Source organism: Ranitomeya imitator, chromosome 5 (assembly GCF_032444005.1).
Source record: "Ranitomeya imitator isolate aRanImi1 chromosome 5, aRanImi1.pri, whole genome shotgun sequence".
Taxonomy (NCBI): domain Eukaryota; kingdom Metazoa; phylum Chordata; class Amphibia; order Anura; family Dendrobatidae; genus Ranitomeya; species Ranitomeya imitator.
The window spans coordinates 174,687,915-174,715,726 of NC_091286.1; the positions used below are offsets into that span (position 1 = coordinate 174,687,915).

At 44.2% G+C, this 27,812-nt stretch overlaps 1 protein-coding gene across 2 annotated transcripts in view; it reads right to left on the reverse strand.

The window, feature by feature from the left end:
* The window catches only part of GNPAT (glyceronephosphate O-acyltransferase), a 433,316-nt gene that overhangs the window by 58,591 nt on the left and 346,913 nt on the right, over window positions 1–27,812 (reverse strand). For both annotated transcript variants that reach the window (XM_069769345.1, XM_069769344.1), the window contains one exon: window positions 17,690–17,789. In XM_069769345.1, the coding sequence (XP_069625446.1) occupies window positions 17,690–17,789 (100 nt within the window). The remainder of the gene's footprint in view (window positions 1–17,689; window positions 17,790–27,812) is intronic.

Genomic DNA, 27,812 nt, shown 5'->3' on the forward strand with positions numbered 1-27,812 from the left:
CAATCTTTTATTTATTACATACATGTCCCATAATTTGCACACACACACACACACACACTACTAACTGGATTGGTCACTGACATCAATACACCATGTTCCAAATTATTATGCAAATGACTTTTTTCTCGGATTTTCCTAAATGGTCGGTGCAAATGACAGTCAGTCTAATAAAAGTCATCACCCATTGGAGTATACATCGAATTTTATTGAAGAAACCTCCCAATGATAACAGTATAATCTCCAAAATGAGTAAAAACTCAAAATGCACTGTTCCAAATTATTAGGCACAGTAGAATTTCTAAACATTTGATATGTTTTAAAGAACTGAAAATGCACATTTGTGGAATTTTCAGTATTAGGAGGTCACATTCACTGAACAAAAAAGCTATAACTCCAAACATCCTAACAGGCCAAGTTACATGTTAACATAGGACCTTTCTTTGGTATCACCTTCACAATTCTTGCATCCATTGAACTTGTGAGTTTTTGGAGAGTTTCTGCTTGTATTTCTTTGCATGAAGTCAGAATAGCTTCCCAGAGCTGCTGTTTTGATGTGAACTGCTTCCCACCCTCATAGATCTTATGCTTGATGATACTCCAAAGGTTCTCTATAGGGTTGAGGTCAGGGGAAGATGGTGGCCACACCATGAGTTTATTTCCTTTTATGCCCATAGCAGCCAATGACTCAGAGGTATTCTTTGCAGCATGAGATTATGCATTGTCATGCATGAAGATGCATTTGCTCCTGAAGGCACGTTTCTACTTTTTATACCATGGAAGAAAGTTGTCAGTTAGGCTAAGTTTACACTGGGCATTTTTGCTGGGTTTTTAAACCCTGTACCCCCGAGGGTGGTTTGCACGTTAATGACTGGGTCAATTTTTACAATTCTGACCACTGTCCCTTTATGAGGTTGTAACTCTGAAATGCTTCAACACATCCTGGTGATTCTGACACTTTTTTCTCGTGATATATTGTACTTCATGACAGTGGTAACATTTCTTTGCTATGACGTGCGTTTATTTGTAAAAAAATGGAAATTTGGTGAAAATTTTGCAATTTTCCAACTTTTCATGCCCTTAAATCACACAGATATGTCACACAAAATACATAATAAGTAACATTTCCCACATGTCTAACTTACATCAGCACAATTTTGGAACCAAATTTTTTTTTTAGGGAGCTATAAGGGTTAAAAGTTGACCAGCAATTTCCCATTTTTACCACTCCATTTTTTATTAGGGACCACATCACATTTGAAGTCACTTTGAGGGATCTATATGATAGAAAATACCCAAAGGTGACACCATTCTAAAAACTGCACACCTCAAGGTGCTCAAAACCACAAAGAAGAAGTTTATTAACCCTTCAGGTGCTTCACAGGAATTTTTGGAATGTTTAAAAAAAATGAACATTTACCGTATATACTCGAGTATAAGCCGACCCGAGAATAAGCCGACCCCCCTAATTTTGACACAAAAAACTGGGAAAACTTATTGACTCGAGTATAAGCCTAGGGTGGAAATGCAGCAGCTACCGGTGAATTTCAAAAATAAAAATAGATGCTCCATACCGTTCATTATTGCCCCACAAGATGCTCCACATAAAGCTGTGCCACATATAATGCTGCATTCTGTTCATTATTGCCCCATAAGATGCTCCATATAAAGCTGTGCCACATATAATGCTCCATATTGTTCATTATTGCCCCATAGATGCTCCATATAAAGCTGTGCCATATATAATGCTCCATACTGTTCATTATTGCCCCATAGATGCTCCATATAAAGCTGTGCCACATATAATGCTCCATACTGTTCATTATTGCCCCATAGATGCTCCATATAAAGCTGTGCCACATATAATGCTCTGCACAGTTCATTATGGCCCCATAGATGCTCCATATAAAGCTGTGCCCCACATATAATGCTCTGCACCGTTCATTATGGCCCCATAGATGCTCCATATAAAGCTGTGCCCCACATATAATGCTCTGCACTGTTCATTATTGCCCCATAGATGCTCCATATAAAGCTGTGCCATATATAATGCTCTGCACCGTTGATTATTGCCCCACAGAATAATAAAATAGATGCTCCATTTAAAGGTGTGCCATATATAATGCTCTGCTCCGTTCATTATGGCCCCATAGATGCTCCATAAAGCTGTGTCATATATAATGCTGCTGCTGCAATAAAAAAAAAATCACATACTCACCTCTCTTCGCTCAGGACGCCGGCGATTTCAATATTTACCTGCTCCTCGTGCGGCTCCGTCTCCAGCACTGACGCTCAGCAGAGGGCGCGCACTGACCACGTCACCGCGCCCTCTGACCTGAGCGTCACTGCCAGAGGACGCTAGAGACGGAGCAGCACCGGACGGAACGAGGAGCGGTAAATATCGCGCAGCGCTCCCCTCCCCGTATACTTACTTGCTCCTGGCGTGGTCCCTGCAGTCCCTGCTTCTTCCACCGCTGCATCTTCTTCCTGTATTGAGCGGTCACAGTTACCGATCATTACAGTAATGAATATACGGCTCCACCCTTATGGGAGGTGGAGCCGCATATTCATGACTGTAATGAGCGGTACCATGTGACCGCTCAGTACAGGAAGAATCTGCAGCGGTGGAAGAAGCAGGGACGTGCAGGGACAGCGCCAGCAGTAGGTGAGTATAACTAGATAGCCCCCACTCCCCCTCACCTGCCGACCCCCGGGTATGACTCGAGTATAAGCCGAGAGGGGGACTTTCAGCCCCCAAAAATGGGCTGAAAATCTCGGCTTATACTGGAGTATATACGGTAACTTTTTTTTTTTTTTTTACAAAAAATTTACTTCAGATCCAATTTGTTTTATTTTACCAAGGGTAACAGGAGAAATTGAACCCCAAAAGTTGTCCAATTTGTCCTGAGTACGCTGATACCCCATATGTGGGGGTAAACCATTGTTTCGGCGCACAGCAGAGCTCAGAAAGGAAGAAGCACCGTTTTACTTTTTCAACGAAGAATTTGCTGGAATTGAGATCGGACACCATGTCGCGTTTGGATGTGCCTAAACTGTGGAAACCCCCTAATTCTAACTCCAACCCTAACCCCAACACACCCCTACACCTAATCCCAACCCTAATCCCAATCCTAACCCTAATCCCAGCCGCATACGTAATCCAAATCTAGCACCAACCTTAACTTTAGCCCCAACCCCAACCCTTACTTTAGCCCCAACCCTAACCCTAATTTTAGCCCCAACCATAACCCTAATGGGAAAATGGAAATAAATACATTTTATTTTATTTTTTTTCCCTAACTAAGGGGGTGATAAAGGGGGGTTAGATTTACTATTATAGCGGGTTTTATAGCAGGTTTTCTATGCTTGGCAGCTGTCACAAGCTAAAAGACGCTTTTTATTGCAAAAAATAGTTTTTGCATCACCACATTTTGAGCGCTATAATTCTTTCATATTTTGGCCTACAGAGTCACTTGAGGTCTTGTCATTTGCGAGACGACTTGACGTTTTTATTGGTACTATTTTTGGGCACATGGCATTTTTGAATCGTTTTTTGTTACGATTTTTGAGAGGCGGAATGAACAAAAAACAACAATTCCTGAATTTCTTATAGGGGGGGCGTTTATACCACTCCGCATGTGGTAAAATAGATAAGGCAGTTTTATTCTTCGGGTCAGTACGATTACAGCGATAACTCATTTATATCTTTTTTTATGTTTTGGCGCTTTTACCAATAAAAACTATTTTATATAAAAAATTATTGTTTTTGCATCGCTTTATTCTGAGAGCTATAACTTTTTTATTTTTCTTCTGATGGAGCTGTATGGCGGCTTTTTTTTGCGGGACAAGATGACGTTTTCAGCAGTACCATTTGTATTTACAGCCGTCTTTTTAATCGCTTTTCATTGCACCTTTTGTTCGGCAGTATGATGATAAAGCATTGTTTTTTGCCTTTTTTTTTACGGTGTTCACTGAAGGGGTTAACTAGTGGGACAGTTTTATAGAGCAGGTTGTTACGGACGCGGCAATACCAAATATGTGTACTTTTATAGTTTTTTTAAAAAATATACATAAATAAATTAATTATTTGAAAAAATATTTTTTTATTTTCTTTATTTGGAGATTATTTTTTAAATATTTTTATACATTCTCATTTTTTTTTTTTTTTTTTTTTAACTTTATAACATTATCCCAGGTTGGGACATTACTATATAAAGTCAGATGACAGGCAGCGGAGGAGGCTTGCCGGCGCCTGCTCTCAGCAGGAGTTGACAAGCCACCTCATTGAAGGAACTGGAAGAACCCCGTGGCCATTTTGGATCTGGGGTCTCCATGGAGACCACCGGAACAACGCGATTGCATCCAGTTGTTCCAGTAGGAGAACACAAGGAGGCCCCTCCCTGCGCAATTGTTCTCTATGCAGAGGGGTTAAATGCCGACGATCGGCACTAGCACCAATCGTTGGCATTGCTGCGGGGTGTCAGCTGTCAAATACAGCTGACACCCGCACGAGATTGCCGCGGCGCTCACAAGGAGACCACGCGAGTACTAGTACTGCGGTTTGCGGGAAAGCAGTTCCCGCAGAGCAGTACTAGTACGATGCATGTCAGGAAGGGGTTAAAAAACTTTTTTTTCCCCTATTTGGAGCGCGCCTTATAGTCTGCAAAATACGCTACCCAAAAGAGACACCATTTTAGAACTTCACCCCTCAAGGTGCTCAAAACCACATTCGAAAAGTTTATTAACCCTTCAGGTGCTTTATAGGAACTGAAGCAACATGGAAAAAAATAAACCTTTAACTTTTTTTCACAAAAATGTTAATTTAGACCCCGTTTTTTTTTTTTTTCACAAGGGTAACTGGAGAAAATGGACCCCAAAATTTGTTGTAAAATTTCTCCTGAGGACGCAGATACCCCACATGTTAGGGAAATCTACTGTTTGGGTGCACAGTAGGGCAGGAGCACCTTTGACTTTATGGACGCAAAACTGTCTGGAATCAAGATTTGACACCATGTCGCATTTGCAGAGCCCCGGATGTGCCTAAACAGTGGAGGCCTACAACAAGTTACCCCATTTTAGAAACTAGACCCCACAAGGAACTTCTATAGATGTGTAGTGAGAACCTTGACACCTCACCCCCACCCCACTGCTTCACAGAAATTTATAACGATGCATTGTAAAAAATAAAAAAAATATAATTTTTTCCACAAAAATGTTTTTAGCCCCAAATCATTTTTTTTATTTTCACAAGAGTAACAGGAGAAAACGGACCCAAACATTTTTGTGCAATTTTCTCTGAGTATGCAGATAAACGACTGTTTGGGAGCACAGCAGGGCCTAGAAAGAAAGGAGTGATGATTTGGAGCACATGAAGATAAGATAATCCAGGTGCACTACAATAGCTACCGTAAATATGGGGGGTGCCAAGTCAGTAGTAAAAACAATAATGATCAAAATAGAGAAAAAAACACTACTGCAATTATGCACACTAAACCCTAAAAATAATAAAAATGTGTATATAAACTTTATTGGCACATAGTATAACACTTGACATAAAACATAATTAAAAATAATTGTGGGTACACCCACTCAACATCCTGGAAGGATAACAACAAATCATCATTCTAATGAAGCATGCAACCCCATATTCAGACCTATAATTCATTCCATAAACATAGTACACTAGATGGTGGCCCGATTCTAACGCATCGGGTATTCTAGAATATGTATGTGTAGTGTATAGCACAGCCCACGCAGTACATTGTGCAGCCCACGAAGTACATTGCACAGCCCACACAGTACACGTTGTATATTGCCCAGCCTGAGTAGTATATTGCGCAGCCCACGTAGTATATTGCGCAGCCCATGTAGTTTATTGCGCAGCCCACGTAGTATATTGTCCAGCCACGTAGTATATTGCTCAGCCCACGCAGTATATTGTTCAGCCCACGTAGTATATTGCGCAGCCCATGTAATATATTGTCCAGCCACATAGTATATTGCCCAGTCACGTAGTATATTGCCCAGCCACGTAGTATATTGCCCAGCCACGTAGTATATTGCCCAGTCACGTAGTATACAGCACAGAGCCACGTAGTATACTTCCCAGTCACGTAGTATATTGGCCAGTCACGTAGTATGCACCATATCCGTGTTGAAAAAAAAAGAATTCAAATAAAAAATAGTTACATACTCACCTTCTGGAGCCTCCGGATCGAAGCGTCCGGTTACCGATGCTCCTCGCGCGCCCCGGATCTGAAGATTGCATTGCGGTCTCGCGAGATGATGACGTAGCAGTCTCGCGAGACCGCACGTCATCATCTCGCGAGACCGCATTGCATGCAGCGATCACCGGGGCATCGCGAGGAGCATCGGTAACCGGCCGCTTCGATCCGGAGGCTCCAGAAGGTGAATATGTAACTATTTTTTATTTTTTTATTATTTTTAAGATTAGATATTTTTACTATTCATGCTGCATAGGCAGGATGAATAGTAAAAAGTTGGTCACACAGGGTTAATAGCAGCGTTAACCGAGTGTGTTACACCGCGGTCAACGCTGCCATTAACCCTGTGTAAGCGCTGACCAGAGGGGAGTACGGAGCGGGCGCTGTGACCGGAGGAGAGTACGGAGCGGGCGCTGTGACCAGAGGGGAGTACGGAGCGGGCGCTGTGACCGGAGGGGAGTACGGGGCGGGAGCTGTGACCGGAGGGGAGTACGGAGCGGGTGCTGTGACCGGAGGGGAGTTTGGAACGAGCGCTGTGACCGGAGTGGAGTACGGAGTGGGCACTGTGACCGGAGGGGAGTATGGAGCGGGTGCTGTGACCGGAGGGGAGTTTGGAACAGGCGCTGTGACTGGAGCGGAGTACGGAGCGGGCGCTGTGACCGGAGGGGAGTACGGAGCGGGCGCTGTGACCGGAGGGGAGTACGGAGCGGGCGCTGTGACCGGAGGGGAGTACGGAGCGGGCGCTGTGACCGGAGGGGAGTATGGAGCGGGCGCTGTGACCGGAGGGGAGTACGGAGCGGGCGCTGTGACCTGAGGGGAGTACGGAGCGGGCGCTGTGACCAGAGGGGAGTACGGAGCGGGCGCTGTGACCGGAGGGGAGTCCGGGGCGGGAGCTGTGACCGGAGGGGAGTACGGAGCGGGTGCTGTGACCGGAGGGGAGTTTGGAACGAGTGCTGTGACCGGAGTGGAGTAAGGAGTGGGCGCTGTGACCGGAGGGGAGTACGGAGTGAGTGCTGTGACCGGAGGGGAGTACGGAGCGGGCGCTGTGACCGGAGGGGAGTACGGAGCGGGCGCTGTGACCGGAGGGGAGTACGGAGCGGGTGCTGTGACCGGAGGGGAGTTTGGAACAGGCGCTGTGACCGGAGCGGAGTACGGAGCGGGCGCTGTGACCGGAGGGGAGTACGGAGCGGGTGCTGTGACCGGAGGGGAGTTTGGAACAGGCGCTGTGACCGGAGCGGAGTACGGAGCGGGCGCTGTGACCGGAGGGGAGTACGGAGCGGGCGCTGTGACCGGAGGGGAGTACGGAGCGGGCGCTGTGACCGGAGGGGAGTACGGAGCGGGCGCTGTGACCAGAGGGGAGTACGGAGCGGGCGCTGTGACCAGAGGGGAGTACGGAGCGGGCGCTGTGACCGGAGGGGAGTACGGAGCGGGTGCTGTGACCGGAGGGGAGTTCGGAACGGGCACTGTGACCGGAGCGGGCGCTGTGACCGGAGGGGAGTACGGAGCGGGCGCTGTGACCGGAGGGGTGTACGGAGGGGGCGCTGTGACCAGAGGGGAGTACGGAGCGGGTGCTGTGACCGGAGGGGAGTACGGAGCGGGCGCTGACTGCGGGGAGGAAGGAGCAGCCGCTGACTGCGGGGAGGAAGGAGCGGCCATTTTCTTCCGGACTGTGCCCGTCGCTGATTGGTTGTAGCTGTTTTGCTACGATCAATCAGCGACTTGGATTTCCATGACTGACAGAGGCCGCGACCAGTGAATATCCGTGACAGACAGAATGACAGACGGAAGTGACCCTTAGACAATAATATAGTAGATTCTGATATTTACTATAATTTAGGGAATGCATAACCATAGAAAGGGTCCGCTCCCTATGAAGACCTACATGAATCAATAAAAGGTCATAGAATCCACAGCAATCGGTTGTCTTACAAGAGTAAATGGAAAATCTCAAAGGCGCAGTTGCCAGTATTGTAGGCAAAGGTGTAAAAGATCAAAAAATGAAAGCAAACACTGAAGTTAGACAATAAGATGCCCCTGTTGTTCCCAATGTGGCAAGTAACAGCACAAATACCCCAAGCAATAGGGGAGAACTTACAACAACAGCCAAAGGATCCAAAAAATATAAGTCCAACGAAGGGGCAAAGACCTAGTATCAGGATGCGAGTGGAGGACCCAGGTGCGGCCCAAATGATTTGGAGCACAGACTTTGATGGAATGGTATGTGTGCACCATGTTGCGTTTGGAGAGCACCTGAAGTGCCTAAACAGTGGAAATCACCCCCAAGTGACCCCATTTTGGGAACTACTAGAGGCATAGTTTCATAGTAATGATTATACTTTTGATTTTACTAGTGCATGATTTTATAATGTGATGGTATGTGTAAGTTGTGCGGAGTACATCAGATTATAAAAGTGTGTTGTGATAACAGCTTAAAAACAAATTTTTATTAATCTATGGACTTTGTAAACTTTGAAGCAATCCATAATGCAAGTAAAGGCTAGGTAAATTGGGTCTTTTCAGATTCCCTTCTTGGAGCATACAGTCATGGACAAAAATTTTGAGAATGAGACAAATATTAATTTTTCCAAAGTCTACTACTTCATTTTTTTAATGGCAATTTGCATATACTCCTGAATGCCAGAGTGATCAGCTTATCAGCAATTACTGTACTTGCAAAGTCAATATTTGCCCAGAAAATGAACTTCAACCCCCAAAACACATTTCAACATCATTGCAGTCCTGCCTTAGGGTACTGTCACACATAACGATATCGTTAACTATATCGTTGCTTTTTGTGACATAGCAACGATATCGTTAACTAAATCGTTATGTGTGACAGCGACCAAAGATCAGGCCCCTGCTGGGAGATCGTTGTTCCTCGCCTTCAGCTTCCCACAGTGCACTGACTGGTGAGCGCTGGCAAGCCGTAAAGCACAGCGGTGACGTCACCGCTGTACTTTCCGGCCGGCGCTCAGTCAGTGCTGGAAGCTGAAGGCTAGGGACCTGACCAGACACCGGGAATGTAAGTATGTAGTGTTTGTTTTTTTACATTTACAACGGTAACCAGGGTAAACATCGGGTTACTAAGCGTGGCCCTGCGCTTAGTAACCCGATGTTTACCCTGGTTACCCGGGGACTTCGGGATCGTTGGTCGCTGGAGAGCTGTCTGAGTGACAGCTCTCCAGCGACCAAACAGCAACTCTGCAGCGATCGACATCGTTGTCGGTATCGCTGCAGCGTCGCTTAGTGTGACGGTACCTTTAAAAGGAGCAGCTAACATAGTTTTAGTGATTGATCCATTAACACAGGTGTGGGTGTTGATGAGGACAATCAGTCATGATTGGCGATCAATCAGTCATGATTAAGTAAGAATGACATCACTGGACACTTTAAAAGGAGGCTGGTGCTTGGTATCATTGTTTCTCTTCAATTTAACCATGGTTATCTCTAAAGAAACACGTGCAGCCATCATTGCACTGCAGAAAAATGGCCTAACAGGGAAGAGTATCGCAGCTACAAAGATTGCACCTCAGTCAATAATCTATCGCATCATCAAGAACTTCAAGGAGAGAGCTTCCATTGTTGTCAAAAAGGCTCCAGGGCGCCCAAGAAATACCAGCAAGCGCCAGGACCGTATCTTAAAACTGTTTCAGCTGCGGGATTGGACTACCAGCAGTGCCGAGCTTGCTCAGGAATGGCAGCAGGCTGGTGTGAGTGCTTCTGCACGCACTGTGAGGCGGAGACTCTTTGAGCAAGGCCTGGTTTCAAGGAGGGCAGCAAAGAAGCCACTTCTCTCCAGAAAAAAACATCATGGACCGACTGATATTCTGCAAAAGGTACAGGGAGTGCACTGCTGAGGACTGGGGCAAAGTCATTTTCTCTGATGAATTCCCTTTTCGATTGTTTGGGACATCTGGAAAACAGCTTATTCGGAGAAGAAGAGGTGAGCGCTACCACCAGTCTTGTCTCATGCCAACTGTAAAGCATCCTGAAACCATTCATGTGTGGGGTTGCTTCTCAGCCAAGGGAATCGGCTCACTCACAGTCTTGCCTAAAAACACAGCCATGAATAAAGAATGGTACCAGAATGTCCTCCAAGAGCAACTTCTCCCAACTGTCCAAGAGCAGTTTGGCGCCCAACAATGCCTTTTCCAGCATGATGGAGCACCTTGCCACAAAGCAAAGGTGATAACTAAATGGCCCATGGAACAAAACATAGAGATTTTGGGTCCATGGCCTGGAAACTCCCCAGATCTTAATCCCATTGAAAACTTGTGGTCAATCATCAAGAGACGGGTGGACAAACAAAAACCAACAAATTCTGGCAAAATGCAAGCATTGATTATGCAAGAATGGACTGCTATCAGTCAGGATTTGGTCCAGAAGTTGATTGAGAGCATGCCAGGTAGAATTGCAGAGGTCTTGAAGAAGAAGGGTCAACACTGCAAATATTGACTTGCTGCATTAACTCATTCTAACTGCCAATATAACCTATTGGTACTCATAATATGATTGCAATTATATTTCTGTATGTGATGACTACATCCTGAAATTGAAGGAATGTCCCCACATTGCTTGCAGATTGAAACAGCACAAAAGCATTGTACAGTGCCTTCTATATAATGTGCACAGCCAATTTTTTGTACCATACTTTAGCTTTTCACATAGCACTGTATGGTTTGAGGACATTATCTGAGAGATCTATACCCCCCATGTCCTTTTTAGAAACAAAGATGCAATCTGGCTTTGGGACTTGTATTGTGGTACCTTGGACAGTGACGAGGGAGCTGTTGTCACGGCGTCTGGTGGTCAAGATAAGGACATCTCTCTTGTCCTTATACTTGACTACCATCATGTTGTCGCTGAATTGGGTTCTGCTTTCGCCCTCAACAGTTGCCTAATTAGCGGCTTAGGGAGGCCTCGCTGATTTTTTTTCCGCACACTGTCGCTTGCAACTGTTCCTCTGACAGAGAAGGTCTTGAAGAGTGGGATGCTGGTGCAAAAGTTATCTATGTAGAGGTGATAACCCTTATCCAGCAGTGGGTGCAGCAATTTCCACACAATTTTTTCAACTCACCCCCAGGATAGGGGTGCATTCGGGGTTGTCAATCTAGATGTCCTTCACTTAGTAGACCCCAAATCTGTGTGTATCCCGAGGTACTGTTGCACAGCTTGTACTGTTTAACCCCTTTACCCCCAAGGGTGGTTTGCACATCAATGACCAGGCCAATTTTTACAATTCTGACCACTGTCCCTTTATGAGGTTATAACTCTGGAACGCTTCAACGGATCCTGGTGATTCTGATATTGTTTTCTCGTGACATATTGTACTTCATGATAGTGGTAAAATTTCTTTGATATTACCTACATTTATTTGTGAAAAAAAAAGGAAATTTGGCAAAAATTTTGAAAATTTCGCAATTTTCCAACTTTGCATTCTTATGCAATTAAATCACAGAGATATGTTACACAAAATACTTAATAAGTAACATTTCCCACATGTCTACTTTACATCAGCAGAATTTTGGAACCAAAATTTTTTTTTGTGTTAGGGAGTTAGGGAGTTATAAGGGTTAAAAGTTGACCAGCAATTTCTCATTTTTACAACACCATTTTTTTTTAGGGACCACATCTCATTTGAAGTCATTTTGAGGGGTCTATATGATAGAAAATACCCAAGTGTGACACCATTCTAAAAACTGCACCCCTCAAGGTGCTCAAAACCACATTCAAGAAGTTTATTAACCCTTCAGGTGTTTCACAGGAATTTTTGGAATGTGTAAATAAAAATGAACATTTAACTTTTTTTTCACAAAAAATTTACTTCAGCTCCAATTTGTTTTATTTTACCAAGGGTAACAGGAGAAAATGGACCCAAAACGTTGTTGTACAATTTGTCCTGAGTATGCCAATACCCCATATGTGGGGGTAAACCACTGTTTGGGCGCATGACAGAGCTCGGAAGCGAAGGAGCGCCATTTGACTTTTCAATGCAAAATTGACAGGAATTGAGATGGGACGCCATGTTGCGTTTGGAGAGCCACTGATGTGCCTAAACATTGAAACCCCCCACAAGTGACACCATTTTGGAAAGTAGACCCCCTAAGGAACTTATCTAGAGGTGTGGTGGGCACTTTGACCCACCAAGTGCTTCACAGAAGTTTATAACGCAGAACCGTAAAAATAAAAAATCATATTTTTTCACAAAAATTATCTTTTTGCCCCCCAATGTTTTATTTTCCCAAGGGTAAGAGAAGAAACTGGACCCCAAAAGTTGTTGTACAATTTGTCCTGAGTACGCTGATACCCCATATGTGGGGGGTAAACCACTGTTTGGGCGCATGGGAGAGCTCAGAAGGGAAGGAGCGCCGTTTGACTTATCAATGCAAAATTGACAGGAATTGAGATGGGACGCCATGTTGCATTTGGAGAGCCACTGATGTGCCTAAACATTGAAACCCCCCACAAGTGACACCATTTTGGAAAGTAGACCCCCTAAGAAAGTTATCTGGATGTGTGGTGAGCACTTTGACCCACCAAGTGCTTCACAGAAGTTTATAATGCAGAGCCATAAAAATAAAACAATTTTTTTTCCCACAAAAATTATATTTTAGCCCCCAGTTTTGTATTTTCCCGAGGGTAACAGGAGAAATTGGACCCCAAAAGTTGTTGTCCTATTTGTCCTGAGTACGCTGATACCCCATATGTGGGGGGGAACCACGGTTTGGGTGCATGGGAGGGCTCGGAAGAGAAGGAGCATCATTTGGAATGCAGACTTAGATGGATTGGTCTGCAGGCGTCACATTGCATTTGCAGAGCCCCTAATGTACCTAAACAGTAGAAACCCCCCACAAGTGACCCCATATTGGAAACTAGACCCCTCAAGGAACTTACCTAGATGTGTTGTGAGAACTTTGAACCCCCACGTGTTTCACTACAGTTTATAACGCAGAGCCGTGAAAATAAAACAATTTTTTTTTCCCACAAAAATTATTTTTTAGCCCCCAGTTTTGTATTTTCCCAAGGGTAACAGGAGAAATTGGACCCCAAAAGTTGTTGTCCAATTTGTCCTGAGTACGCTGATACCCCATATATTGGGGTAAACCCCTGTTTGGGCACACGGGAGAGCTCGGAAGGGAAGGAGCACTGTTTTACTTTTTCAAAGCAGAACTGGCTGGAATTGAGATCGGACGCCATGTCGCGTTTGGAGAGCCCCTGATGTGCCTAAACAGTGGAAACTCCCCATTTATAACTGAAACCCTAATGCAAACACATCCCTAAGCCTAATCCCAACGGTAACCCTAACCACACCTCTAACCCAGACACACCCCTAACCCTAATCCCAACCGTAAATGTAATCCAAACCCTAACCCTATCTTTAGCCCCAACCCTAACCCTAACTTTAGCCCCAACCCTAACTGTAGCCTTAACCCTAGCCCTAACCCTAATGGGAAAATGGAAATACATTTTTTTAATTTTTTAATTTTTCCCTAACTAAGGGGGTGATGAAGGGGGGTTTGATTTACTTTTATAGCGAGTTATTTAGCGGATTTTTATGATTGGCAGCCGTCACACACTGAAAGACACTTTTTTTGCGTTACTGAAATATTTTTTGCGTTACCACATTTTGACAGCTATAATTTTTCCATATTTGAGTCCACAGAGTCATGTGAGGTCTTGTTTTTTGTGGGACGAGTTACCGTTTTTATTGGAAACATTTTCGGGCACGTGACATTTTTTGATCGCTTTTTATTCCGATTTTTGTGAGGCAGAATGACCGAAAACCAGCTATTCATGAACTTCTTTTGGGGGAGGCAGTTATCCCGTTCTGCGTTTGGTAAAATTGATAAAGCAGTTTTATTCTTCGGGTCAGTACGATTACAGCGATACCTCATTTATATTATTTTTTAATGTTTTGGCGCTTTTATACGATGAAAACTATTTTATAGAAAAAATAATTATTTTTGCATCGCTTTATTCTGAGGACTATAACTTTTTTATTTTTTCGCTGATGATGCTGTATGGCGGCTCGTTTTTTGCGGGACAAGATGACGTTTTCAGCGGTACCATGCTTATTTATATCTGTCTTTTTGATCGCGTGTTATTCCACTTTTTGTTCGGCGGTATGATAATAAAGCATTGTTTTTTGCCTCATTTTTTTTTTTCCTTACGGTGTTTACTGAAGGGGTTAACTAGTGGGACAGTTTTATAGGCTGGGTCTTTACGGATGCGGCGATACAAAATATGTGTACTTTTATTGTTTTTTTTTATTTAGCTAAAGAAATGTATTTATGGGAACAATATATATATATTTTTTTCATTATTTAGGATTTTTTATTATTTTTTTATTTTTTACACATGTGGAAATTTTTTTTTTTATTTTTTAACTTTGTCCCGGGGGGGAGGGGGGACATCACAGATCACTGATCTGACAGTTTGCACAGCACTCTGTCAGATCAGTGATCTGACTTAGAGCACTGCAGGCTTACCAAGCGCCTGCTCTGAACAGGCACTTGGTAAGCCACCTCCCTCCCTGCAGGACCTGGATGCCGCGGCCATCTTGGATCCGGGCCTGCTACAGGGAGGGAGGTTAGGAGACCCTCGCAGCAACGCGATCACATCGCGTTGCTGCGGGGGTCTCAGGGAAGCCCGCAGGGAGCCCCCTCCCTGCGCGACGCTTCCCTATACCGCCGGCACACCGCGATCATGTTTGATCGCGGTGTGCCGGGAGTTAATGTGCCGGGGGCGGTCCGTGACCGCTCCTGGCACATAGTGCCAGATGTCAGCTGCGATAGGCAGCTGACACCAAGCCGCGATCGGTCGCGCTCCCCCCGTGAGCGCAGCCGATCGCTATGACGTACTATCCCGTCGAGGGTCAGATAGGCCCAGGGCACCTCGACGGGATAGTACATCTAAGGTATTTTCTGAATTTTAACCTCCGTTTGAAATGAACCATAGATTCATCCACAGAGGTGTCCCTTTGGGGGTTGGACGGCTCAGCAAATATTCTGCTGAAGTGGTCAAATACTGGACTAAACTAAATAGCAAAGCCACTAGAGACTCAAGGTCTAGAAAAATTCAATTTTTAAAAGCAGAAAAAAGTGAAGTGGTAAAATACTGGCCAAATTTTATATAGATGATGAAAGTTAGGATAGTCTCGGGGAGCACACTGCGCTTATCACTATAATGCAACATTTTTGAATCACTTCAAATTGTGTCCTTGTCATGGCCATATGGAATACCGGTGTGCTGTAGAGAATATCAGTACTCCAGTATTACTGAAACTTTTTTTTTACTATTTCTATAAGCAGCAGTTATAATTTCTGCTACATTTACAGGGGTCCACATGGTGTATGATGACATGGGATTTTAGGTGAAAAATTAATGCGCATACAAAATTGTCTGGGACACGATAATATTTATTATTTTTCCGCTCAAAAAGAATTTGAGAAAGTCAATTTCAGCGACGCCTGTAACATCAAAATGAATTCCTGAGCTGCCCATGAAATCTGGAATGACAGGCTGATAATTTTCGGGGAATGGAGTCCATATGGGATCAATTGCTGTATGGGTTGCAGGGGCAACAGGGCGCCTTGTTGGGGGTCTCTCCTCCCTAGATGAGGAGGAGGAAAAAAATAGAGAAATGTGGGATTTTCCTCACTGCCTGAATCCATGTTGTAGACAAGGAAAGAATATGCCTCCTCTGGTGAAGTGTCTTCTTCACGAATGGGTCATTTTTATTTTATTCTTCAAAACATTGGGGATATGTGTGTAAGGCTTCTTTCACACTAGCGTCAGGCTTGGCCCGTCGCAGTGTGTCGGGCCGAGGATACCGACGCTAGCGTTGTAAGCGCCGCACAACGGGTGCAGCGGATGCAGATTTTCATCGCATCCACTGCCCCATTGTGAGGTGCGGCGAGGTGGGGGAGGAGTTCCGGCTGCGCATGCGCGGTCGGAAAAAGCGGTCCGCCGGCAGCAAAAAACGTTACATGTAGCGTTTTTTTGCTCCCGACGGTCCGCCAAAGCATGACGCATCCGTCGCATGACGGATGCGACGTGTGGGAATTCGTTGCAATGCATCGTCATTCGTCAATACAAGTCTATGGGGAAAAAAGGCATCCTGCAAGCACTTTTGCAGGATGCGTTTTTTCTGCAAAACGACGCATTGTGACGGATTGCAGTTAACGCTAGTGTGAAAGTAGCCTAAGTGGTGCTTTTACACGTATATTGTGTGGGTCGTGTGTAAAGGGTACTATTTATTATAAAAAGTAGAGAAAAAAAAAAGAAAAAAGTAGAGAAAAAGTTAAAATTTAGAAGAAACACTTAGAAGAAAAAAAAATAAGAAAAATCACTAGATGTAAAAGAAAAAAAAGTTTGTATAAAAAAATTACAGTGATGGTCACTAAACTAATGCCCTAGCTATAAATTTACTCTGTACAATTTTTGCTTTTGCAAAACTGAAAAACTGAAGTCACTAACACGGACACGCTCTCCTAATGCGCTAGCGAGGTTACCCAGTCATAGCTATTTGTTTTTGTTTTTTTTTTAAAGAAAAACGTTACCTCCCTACCTATAAAGTTACTGTATACTAGTATTTTTTTTTCTAAAAGAAAATGATCGTCACTTATACTGCGACATCCACTATAACTATATCTAAAAAATTTTAAAAGTCTGTTGGCGCAAACTTTGATAAGCAGCGATACTGATCAGAGCTCTGCAACCACGAGAAGGGCACAAATGCTCAGCATAGGACGCAGCGCACATGAAAAAGCACAAAAATGTGCTCCAAAAATACAATTGGGTGTGATTTTGGGTGGGGTGATGGGGGGTAAACAGGGATTGGGGAACTGCTGCTGTGATCACAGATAAGTCACACAGCAGCCAGAACACACAGCACACCACAGGAGACAGATCGCAGGAGGTCGCAAGAATCAGATCGCACTGGCCAGGCCACCAATGAATTTCTCTATCTCAGGTAACACAGGGGGATATACAACCGCTTTGCATGCTAACTCTGACGTGCAGAGTGGTGATCGCTATTTTAGATTAACCCCTTTGCTGCTGATTGGCTGATCAATAGTTACTGACCAATCGGGGCCAAAGGGGGCAATCAGCCGAGGTGAGGTCGCGATCACAGACAGTACCAATCACAGCATGTCACATTGTTTTTTCCCCCTCAACTTTATTGGGACATGGCTGTGATTGGCTGAACAATTTGGATCAGCCAATCAAAGTGATTGCCGACGTGGGCGATGTCAGAGACAGCAGCCATGTTAACTGTCACCATACGATGACCGGAAATTGCAGCGCCGTATATGTACTTCGCATTGTGGCAGAACAGTACATATATGGAGCATGACAAGAAGGGGTTAATGTTAAACACAATTTTCACAAACAAAAAATAATGTGAGATCAGAGCTCTGCTGTGTTCTCCATGGGACTGATATTATGAGATTAAAAGTGCTCACCTGTCAGAATCCTTTGTGTGACAAAACTTCTCACACCAGATACGTACTGCTTTTCGGTCAAGTCTCCTGTTACCTCCTGGGCCAAGTACATAAAGGCGAGCTGTAACACATGAATAAAATACTTACTTTACAAAGCAACATCATTTTCTCCATTTAAAGTTAGGTATTAAAGGGCTTCTGTCTCCCCCCACAACTCTGTTTACACAAATCAGCTGGAAGGTGGACGTGTGTGGACCTGCTTGGAGGGTCAGGGTGAGTGCTCCCCACTGAGGACTCAGTTCACACAGCGCTGTCAGTCAGCACAGGGAGTGGTGAGAGTTTAGCATATGACAAGGTGGCTCCGACCACCCACATTTGCAATGGTCATATATGGGACACAAATCATGCCTATCGTATTAGTTGTAACTGGGTTTTGGGGGTGACAATCTTCTTTAAAGTCTAGTTTTATCTTTTGCAAAATCAGACACAGAAAGAGCTTAACCCCTTCATGACCTTGGGATTTTTCGTTTTTCCGTGTTCGTTTCTCACTCCCCTCCTTCCCAGAGCCATAACTTTTTTTATTTTTCCGTCAATTTGGCAATGTGAGGGCTTATTTTTTGCGGGACGAGTTGTGCTTTTGAACGACATCATTGGTTTTAGCATGTCGTGTACTAGAAAACGGGAAAAAAATTCCAAGTGCGGTGAAATTGCAAAAAAAGTGCAATCCCACACTTGTTTTTTGTTTGGCTTTTTTGCTAGGTTCACTAAATGCTAAAACTGACCTGCCATTATGATTCTCCAGGTCATTACGAGTTCATAGACACCTAACATGACTAGGTTATTTTTTACCTAAGTGGTAAAAAAAAATTCCAAACTTTGCTAAAAAAAAAAAAAAATTGCGCCATTTTCCGATACTCGTAGCATCTCCATTTTTCATGATCTGGGGTTGGTTGAGGGCTTATTTTTTGCGTGCTGAGATGATGTTTTTAATGATAGCATTTTGGTGCAGATACGTTCTTTTGATCGCCCGTTATTGCATTTTAATGCAATGTCGCGGCGACCAAAAAAACGTAATTCTGGCGTTTCGAATTTTTTTCTCGCTACGCTGTTTAGCGATCAGGTTAATGCTTTTTTTTAATTGATAGATCGGGCGATTCTGAGCGCGGCGATACCAAATATGCGTAGATTTGATTTTTTTTTAATTGATTTATTTTGATTGGGGCGAAAGTGGGGTGATTTAAACTTTTATATATATTTTTTTTTTCACTTTTTTTTTCACTTTTTTTTTTAACTTTTGCCATGCTTCAATAGCCTCTATGGGAGGCTAGAAGCAGGCACAGCACGATCGGCTCTGCTACATATCAGCGATCTGCTATTCGCTGCTATGTAGCAGAATTGCAGGTGTGCTGTGAGCGCCGACCACAGGGTGGCGCTCACAGCTACCGGCAATCAGTAACCATTGAGGTCTCAAAGACCTCTATGGTTACAATGCAGAAGCATCGCCGACCTCCGATCATGTGACGGTGGTCGGCGATGCCGTCATTTCCGGCCGCCCGGCCAGAAGCGGTAGTTAAATGCCGCTGACTGCGTTTGACAGCGGCATTTAACTAGTTAATAGGCGCGGGCAGATCGCGATTCTGCTCGCGCCTATAACGGGCACATGTCAGCTGTTCAAAACAACTGACATGTCCCAGCTTTGATGCGGGCTCACCGCGGAGCCCTGCATCAAAGCAGGGGATCTGACCTCGGATGTACTAACCCGTCCGACGTCAGAAAGGGGTTAATATACTGTGTATATAAGAAGTCAACACACCATTGTTAAAATTACAGAATTTTATCATGCAAGAAAAAAAAATTACACCAAGACTTGTTTAGTTACAAATGAATCCATATACGCAGAGACTATTATCTATATCCACAATTATAACCTCAATTTAAATACAACTTCATGTGGTGCACGCAGCACATACAGTAGTAGTAGTAACATTAACACTGGGAGCAGTAACCCTGATAAAAAGACAAAACATACAGAAAGCAGCAGTACATACAGTAATCAAGGCTCACCCATGTGTGACACATCCCAGATGCGCATTTCACGTGGGCTTCATCGGGGGGCTGTACAGGGTCACTGTTCTCAGTCTTAATGCTTTGCCTGCTCTTGCGTCTTCACCAATGACCATTCATCATCTTCAGTTTCTGTGCAATTTTACTGTCATTGATGACATGTAATAACATTTGCTATATTTTTTTTAAATACATTTTCTTCATTATACGTTTACCCTATTCCTGGCTTATATAATCCACATTTTTGTATGTATCATATGTGTTTGAATAAGTGTGAATACCCTATTATAATTGGGATTGTGGTTGTGAGCATAATGAGCCAATCACTTTTAAACTCATGTTAAATAGTAGTCAGTATGTAGCTGCTATCATTTACAGTGATTCCTATCTATATATATAATTGCCTAAGGGTTTTTCCGTCTGTCTGTCTGTCTGTCTGTCCTGGAAATCCTGGCTCTCTGATTGGTCGAGGCCGCCAGGCCTCGACCAATCAGCAACGGGCACAGCGACGATGATGTCATAAAGGACGTAGAAATCCCGCGTCTGATTGGTCGAGGCCGCCAGGCCTCGACCAATCAGCAACGGGCACAGCGACGATGATGTCATAAAGGACGTAGAAATCCCGCGTCTGATTGGTCGAGGCCGCCAGGCCTCGACCAATCAGCAACGGGCACAGCGACGATGATGTCATAAAGGACGTAGAAATCCCGCGTCTGATTGGTCGAGGCCGCCAGGCCTCGACCAATCAGCAACGGGCACAGTGACGATGATGTCATAAAGGACGTAGACATCTCACGTTTCTGATTCAGCGACGGGCACAGTATCGACGTAGATGTCATAATGGTTACCATGGCGACGATGATGTCATAAAGGTTGCCTCGACCAATCAGCGACGGGCACAGTGTGCCGCGAATTCTGGAATCATCATTGTCCATATACTACGGGGACATGCATATTCTAGAATACCCGATGCGTTAGAATCGGGCCACAATCTAGTTAATTCTATAAATGGCTTAGCTGTTCTAGAACTTTCCTGACATTTTCTTAGTTGATTTTTACAGCAAAGCCATGGTGTGAAAACAACTTACAACACAGCAATGGGATCTCATTTTTGATAGTTATCAGTCAAGGGAAGGGTACAAACAATTTCCAGGCATGATATAATATTATTATTATTTATTTATATAGCACCATTGATTCCATGGTGCTGTACTTGAGAAGGGGTTACATCAAAATACAGATATCACTTTCAGTAAACAAAGTAACAATGATAGACTGGTACAGAGGGAAAAGGACCCTGCCCTTGCAGGCTTACATTTAACAGGATTATGGGGGAGGAGACAGGAGGTCGGGGATTGCAGTAGCTCCGATGGTGTTGAGGTGGCCGTGTGGTCATTACAGGCTGTAAGCTTCTTTGAAGAGATGGGTTTTCAGGCTCCGTTTGAAGGATTGAAATGTGGTGGATAATCGGATGTGATGGAGCAAAGAATTCCAGAGGATGGGGGATATTTGGGAGAAATCTTGGAGGCGATTGGGTGAGGAGCGAATAAGCGTGGAGGAGAGAAGGAGGTCTTGGGAGGACCGAAGGTTACGTGAGGGAAGATATTGGGAGATTAGTTCAGAAACATACGAGAAAGGTTATGGTTGGCTTTGTAGGTCAGTGTTAGTAGTTTAAACTGGATACGCTGGGAAATTGGGAGCCAGTGAAGGGATTTGCAAAGAGGGGAAGCAGGAGTGTAGCGAGGAGAGAGATTAATTAATCGGGCAGCAGAGTTAAGGACGGACTGGAGGGGTGCGAGAGTGTTAGAAGGTAGGCCACAGAGGATGATTCAAAAAAGAGAAAAAAATCCAGCTTCCAAAAACTTACAAATTTATTAAGGATAAAAGGCAAAGTCCAGTCCAATCCAATAAATTACATAGTGAAGAGTAGCAAGCAACGCGTTTCGAACAATGGTATGTTCTTTCTCAAAGCTACTGCATACCTGTGGCAGCAAGGTTAAATACCAGCTGTCACCAATGAGAATTACTCTGTCGATCACATGATAAACAGAGCAAATCTGTTGTGAATTCTGTGGCTGAGTTCACTTCTGTGGTCACAAGTGGTATTGCAGTCTCTGGGCTTCCTCCCTCAGGTGTTTTGGTGAGCTCGTTGGCTGCCTTGCTATTTAGCTCCACCTGAGTCTGTCTTCCTTGCTCCTTGTCAATGTTCCAGTGTTGGATCTGAGCTACTGCATCTTTCCTTGGGCCTGCTGCTCTGCTAGATAAGTGCTTCTAGTTTGTTTTCTGTTTTTTCTGTCCAGCTTGCTATTAACTTTTGCTGGAAGCTCTGAGAAGCAAAGGGGTGCACCGCCGTGCTGTTAGTTCGGCACGGTGGGTCTTTTTGCCCCTTTGCGTGGTTTTCGTTTTAGGGTTTTTTGTAGACTGCATAGTTCTCTTTGCTATCCTCGCTCTGTCTAGAATATCGGGCCTCACTTTGCTGAATCTATTTCATTCCTACGTTTGTCTTTTCATCTTGCTAACAGTCATTATATGTGGGGGGCTGCCTATTCCTTTGGGGTATTTCTCTGAGGTAAGTTAGGCTTGTATTTCTATCTTCAGGCTAGTCAGCTCCTCAGGCAGTGCCGAGTTGCATAGGTAGTGATAGGCGCAATCCACTGCTGCTTATAGTTGTGTGAGGATAGATCAGGTACTGCAGTCTACAGAGATTCCACGTCTCAGAGCTCGTCCTATTGTTTTTGGTTATTGCCAGATCTCTGTATGTGCGCTGATTACTGCACGCTGTGTTGCCTGATTGCCAGCCATAACACAAATCATCTAGTTAAAAATCTTATATTTACAAAAAAACAAAGAATAACTTGATCAACTTACAAAAAAATGAACAAAGAAAAACGCAAGAAAAACATAATACATATTATAGTTGCAATTCAGTAGTGGAACATGAACTCTCTCCGCGCATTCAGACCTGCAGGGTGGCAGGGATTCAGGCAAAACAGCCAGTATGCTTCACGGGGCATTAAACGTCTCTTGAAATATTCCCCTCTCGCTGATATAGTTTAAAGGTACCTTCACACTCAGCGACGCTGCAGCGATACCGACAACGATGTCGATCGCTGCAGCGTCGCTGTTTGGTCGCTGGAGAGCTGTCACACAGACAGCTCTCCGGCGACCATCGATGCCGGTAACCAGGGTAAACATCGGGTTACTAAGCGCAGGGCCGCGCTTAGTAACCCGATGTTTACCCTGGTTACCATCGTAAAAGTAAAAAAAACAAACACTACATACTTACCTTCCGCTGTCTGTCCCCGGCGCTGTGCTTCCCGCACTGACTGTGAGCACAGCGGCCGGAAAGCAGCAGACACCGGAATGTAAGTATGTAGTGTTTGTTTTTTTTAACTTTTACGCTGGTAACCAGGGTAAACATCGGGTTACTAAGCGCGGCCCTGCGCTTAGTAACCTGATGTTTACCCTGGTTACCAGTGAAGACAGAGGGTGGCTTAATTGTGGTGATGGATACTGCTACATATAGAGATCAGATGAATGATTTACTAAATGATAAAACCACATATAAAAAACTATCCACAGATCCCACAGTCTCTTTTAAAAAGAGCTGTTTTGTTTGGTGGATGATGGTGTAGTGCTGGGTGTGCTGACTAAAACACAGATGGAATATTTAAAAGTTAACCATCCTGTCATGCCCACTATATACAGTTTACCCAAAGTCCACAAGGAAATTGTACCCCCTCCAATGCGTCCTATTATTTCTAGTAGGATCTCTGACTGAGCACCTTAGTCAATGGGTGGATTCGTTGCTGCAGCCTTTAGTTATGAGAGTTCCAGGTTTTTTGAGAGATTCTAAAGAGGCTTTATATCAACTCTCTAATATTACATGGAAGGAGAATTTTCATTGGATTGGGTGTGATGTAATTTCTCTTTACACGTCCATACCACAGAATGTCATTATTCAGGCGTTAGAATTCCATCTAGATAAATACAGTAATTACACTAATGATCTATGTAATTTATGTAATTTTATAATGCAAGCTGTATTTTTTCTGATGAATCATAACTATTTTTCTTTTGACCGACAGTTTTATCTTCAATGTAAGGAAGTTTCTATGGGCGGTAAGCACTCACCTTTGGTAGCCAATTTGGTTATGTCCTACTGGGAGGAACTGTTTTTGTATTCTGATGACAACCCTTTTCTGTCTGATGTGCTCTGGTATGGCAGATACATAGATGATACGCTCCTTATCTGGAGTGGTAATGTATCTGCCATACCAGAGCTTCTGAGCCACTTTAATTCTAATGCGCTTAATCTTCGTTTTACGTGCAGTACTGATCCCCATATGATTGCATTTTTGGATCTTGCACTATGTGGCACTGTTGATGAGACCATCACCACTTCTATGTATTATAAACCTCTATCTGGTAACAGCATTTTACATGCTTCTAGTAGCCACCCAAGTCACACTATTAAGTCAATACCAGTAGGTGAATAAAATAGAATCACCAGAAATTGTAGTGATGCTGTGGCTTTAAGACAAGAGATAGATACATGTTGTGAAAAGTTAAAAAAGAGGGGATATCCTAATTGGTCGCTAAATAGGGCTAGGAAAATTGTTCAAAAGAAAAAACGATGTGATATGATAAGACCAAAAGAAAAAAATAGTAGCAATACTGAGAATCAAAAAGTGATTTGCTCTATTCAATATAGCCCTCAATACAACAATATTAAATCATTGATTCTTAAAAATATTCCCATTCTGTATGAAGATGAGACACTTTCTACCATTTTATCGTCAGGGTGTCAGGTATTAGCAAAAAAAGCCACCACTCTCTCAGATACTCTTTCTCCAAGTTTTTTCAACTCCGTTAACCCATTGTGCACCTGGTTACATTACAGTGGATTTTATCGCTGTGGTGCTTCTAGATGCAGAACGTGTGCCCATTCTAACACTGCACATTTTTTCTATGACAGTGAAGATAAACAACAATATAAAATACAACAGTTCATTAATTGTAGTAGTAAAAATGTAATCTACATGATTAAATGTATAGAATGTAATTTAAGTTATATAGGATGCACCACAAGAATGCTCAAAACTCGCATTTCTGAACATATTACAGATATTATTACTTCTGTTAATGATAATCGATCTATGTCATTTGCATCTAAGCACTTTATTACCTGTCATCAGAGGAGCACGGCATCTCTGCGAGTCATCGGCATTGAGAAACTTAAACTATCAGCAAGAGGGGGAGATTTCAAGAGACGTTTAATGACCCTGAACCATACTGGATGTTTTGCCTGAATCCCTGCCACCCTGCAGGTCTGAATGCGCGGAGAGAGATCATGTTCCACTACTGAATTGCAACTATAATATGTATTATGTTTTTCTTGCGTTTTTCTTTGTTCATTTTTTTGTAAGTTGTTCAAGTTATTCTTAGTTTTTTTGTAAATATAAGATTTTTAACTAGATGATTTGCTCTGTTTATCATGTGATCGACAGAGTAATTCTCATTGGTGACAGCTGGTATTTAACCTTGCTGCCACAGGTATGCAGTAGCTTTGAGAAAGAACATACCATTGTTGGAAACGCGTAGCTTGCTACTCATCACTATGTAATTTATTGGATTGGACTGGACTTTGCCTTTTATCCTTAAAGGGACACTGTCACCTGAATTTGGAGGGAACAATCTTCTGCCATGGAGGCGGGGTTTTTGGGTGTTTGATTCACCCTTTCCTTACCCGCTGGCTGCATGCTGGCTGCAATATTGGATTGAAATTCATTCTCTGTCCTCCATAGTACACGCCTGCGCAAGGCAAGATTGTCTTGTGCAGGCATGTACTACGGAGGACAGAGAATGAATTTCAATCCAATATTGCAGCCAGCATGCAGCCAGCGGGTAAGGAAAGGGTGAATCAAACACCCAAAAACCCCGCCTCCATGGCTGAAGATTGTTCCCTCCAAACTCAGGTGACAGTGTCCCTTTAATAAATTTGTAAGTTTTTGGAAGCTGGATTTTTTTCTCTTTTTTGGATTGCTTGCTCACGTGATGACTACACGATATCCGTGCTTCCCCACAACACTTGCCTACAGGGTGAGCTGGTATATATTTTTTTATTTTTTCTGCACAGAGGAGGATGTTGCCGTAGTCGAGGCGGGAGATGATTAGGGCATGCACATTAATTTTGGTAGAGCGAGGGTTGAGGAAAGGATGCATTGTGGAAATATTTTTACGCTGGAGGCGACAGGAGGTGCCGACAGCTTGGATGTGTGGTTTGAAGGACAGGGCAGAGTCAAGGGTTACTCCATGGCAGCAGATTACCAGGACAGGGGAAAGTGTGATGTAATTTATTGTGATAGATAGATGAGGTAGGGAAGATATACGAGATGGAGGAAAGATAATTACCGTATATACTCGAGTATAAGCCGACCCGAGTATAAGCCGACCCCCCTAATTTTGCCACAAAAAACTGGGAAAACTTATTGACTCGAGTATAAGCCTAGGGTGGAAAATGCAGCAGCTACCGGTGAATTTGAAAAATAAAAATAGATGCTCCATACCGTTCATTATGGCCCCATAGCTGTGCCATATAGTGCTCTGCACCGTTCATTATTGCCCCATAGATGTACCATAGAAAGCTGTGCCATATAGTGCTCTGCACTGTCCATTATTGCCCCATAGCTGTGCCATATAGTGCTCTGCACCGTTCATTATTGCCCCATAGCTGAGCCATATAGTGCTCTGCACAGTTCATTCTTGCCCCATAGCTGTGCCATATAGTGCTCTGCACCGTTCATTATTGCCCCATAGCTGTGCCATATAGTGCTCTGCACCGTTCATTATTGCCCCATAGCTGTGCCATATAGTGCTCTGCACCGTTCATTATTGCCCCATAGCTGTACCATATAGTGCTCTGCACCGTTCATTATTGTCCCATAGCTGTGCCATATAGTGCTCTGAACTGTCCATTATTGCCCCATAGCTGTGCCATATAGTGCTCTGCACCGTTCATTATTGCCCCATAGCTGTGCCATATAGTGCTCTGCACCGTTCATTATTGCCCCATAGCTGTGCCATATAGTGCTCTGCACCGTTCATTATTGCCCCATAGCTGTGCCATATAGTGCTCTGCACCGTTCATTCTTGCCCCATAGCTGTGCCATATAGTGCTCTGCACCGTTCATTATTGCCCCATTGATGTACCATATAGTGCTCTGCATCGTTCATTATTGCCCCATTGATGTACCATAGAAAGCTCTGCCATTGCTGCTGCTGCAATAAAAAAAAAAATGCCATACTCACCTCTCTTACTTGCAGCTCCCGGCGTCTCGTCCCGGCGTCTCTCCGCACTGACTGATCAGGCAGAGGGCGGCGCGCACAATATATGTGTCATCGCACCCTCTGACCTGCACAGTCAGAGCGGAGAGACGCCGGGGAGATGGAGCGGCGCAGGGAAGATGGAGCGGCACCGGAAAGATGGAGCGACGCCCAGCGTGTGGAACGCGGACAGGTGAATATAAAATACTCACCTAGTCCCGGCGCTCCTGACGCTGCCCCTGCCTGTCACACTGTCTCCGGGTGCCGCAGCCCTTCCTGTCAGCGGTCACTGGCACCGCTCAGAAGAATGAATATGTGGCTCCACCCCTATGGGAGTGGAGTCCATATTCATTTCTCTAATGAGCGGTCCCACGTGACCGCTGAACAGGGGAAGAGCTGCGGCACCCGGAGATGGTGGGACGGGCAGGGGGAGCGTCAGGAGCGCCGGGACTAGGTGAGTATGCCTCAGCGCCCTCTCCCCCTCACCCGCCGACCCTGCCGCCCACTGTGACTCGAGTATAAGCCGAGAGGGGCACTTTCAGCCCAAAAATTTGGGCTGAAAATCTCGGCTTATATTCGAGTATATACGGTAGTTCAGATTTGTCAACATTGAGCTTGAGGAAGCGAGAGGAGAAGAAGGAGGATATGGCTGATAGACACTCTGGGATTCTGGACAGCAGAGAGGCGAAATTTGGGCCAGAGGTAGATCTGAGTGTCATCAGCATATAGATGGTACTGGAAGCCATAGGACTTT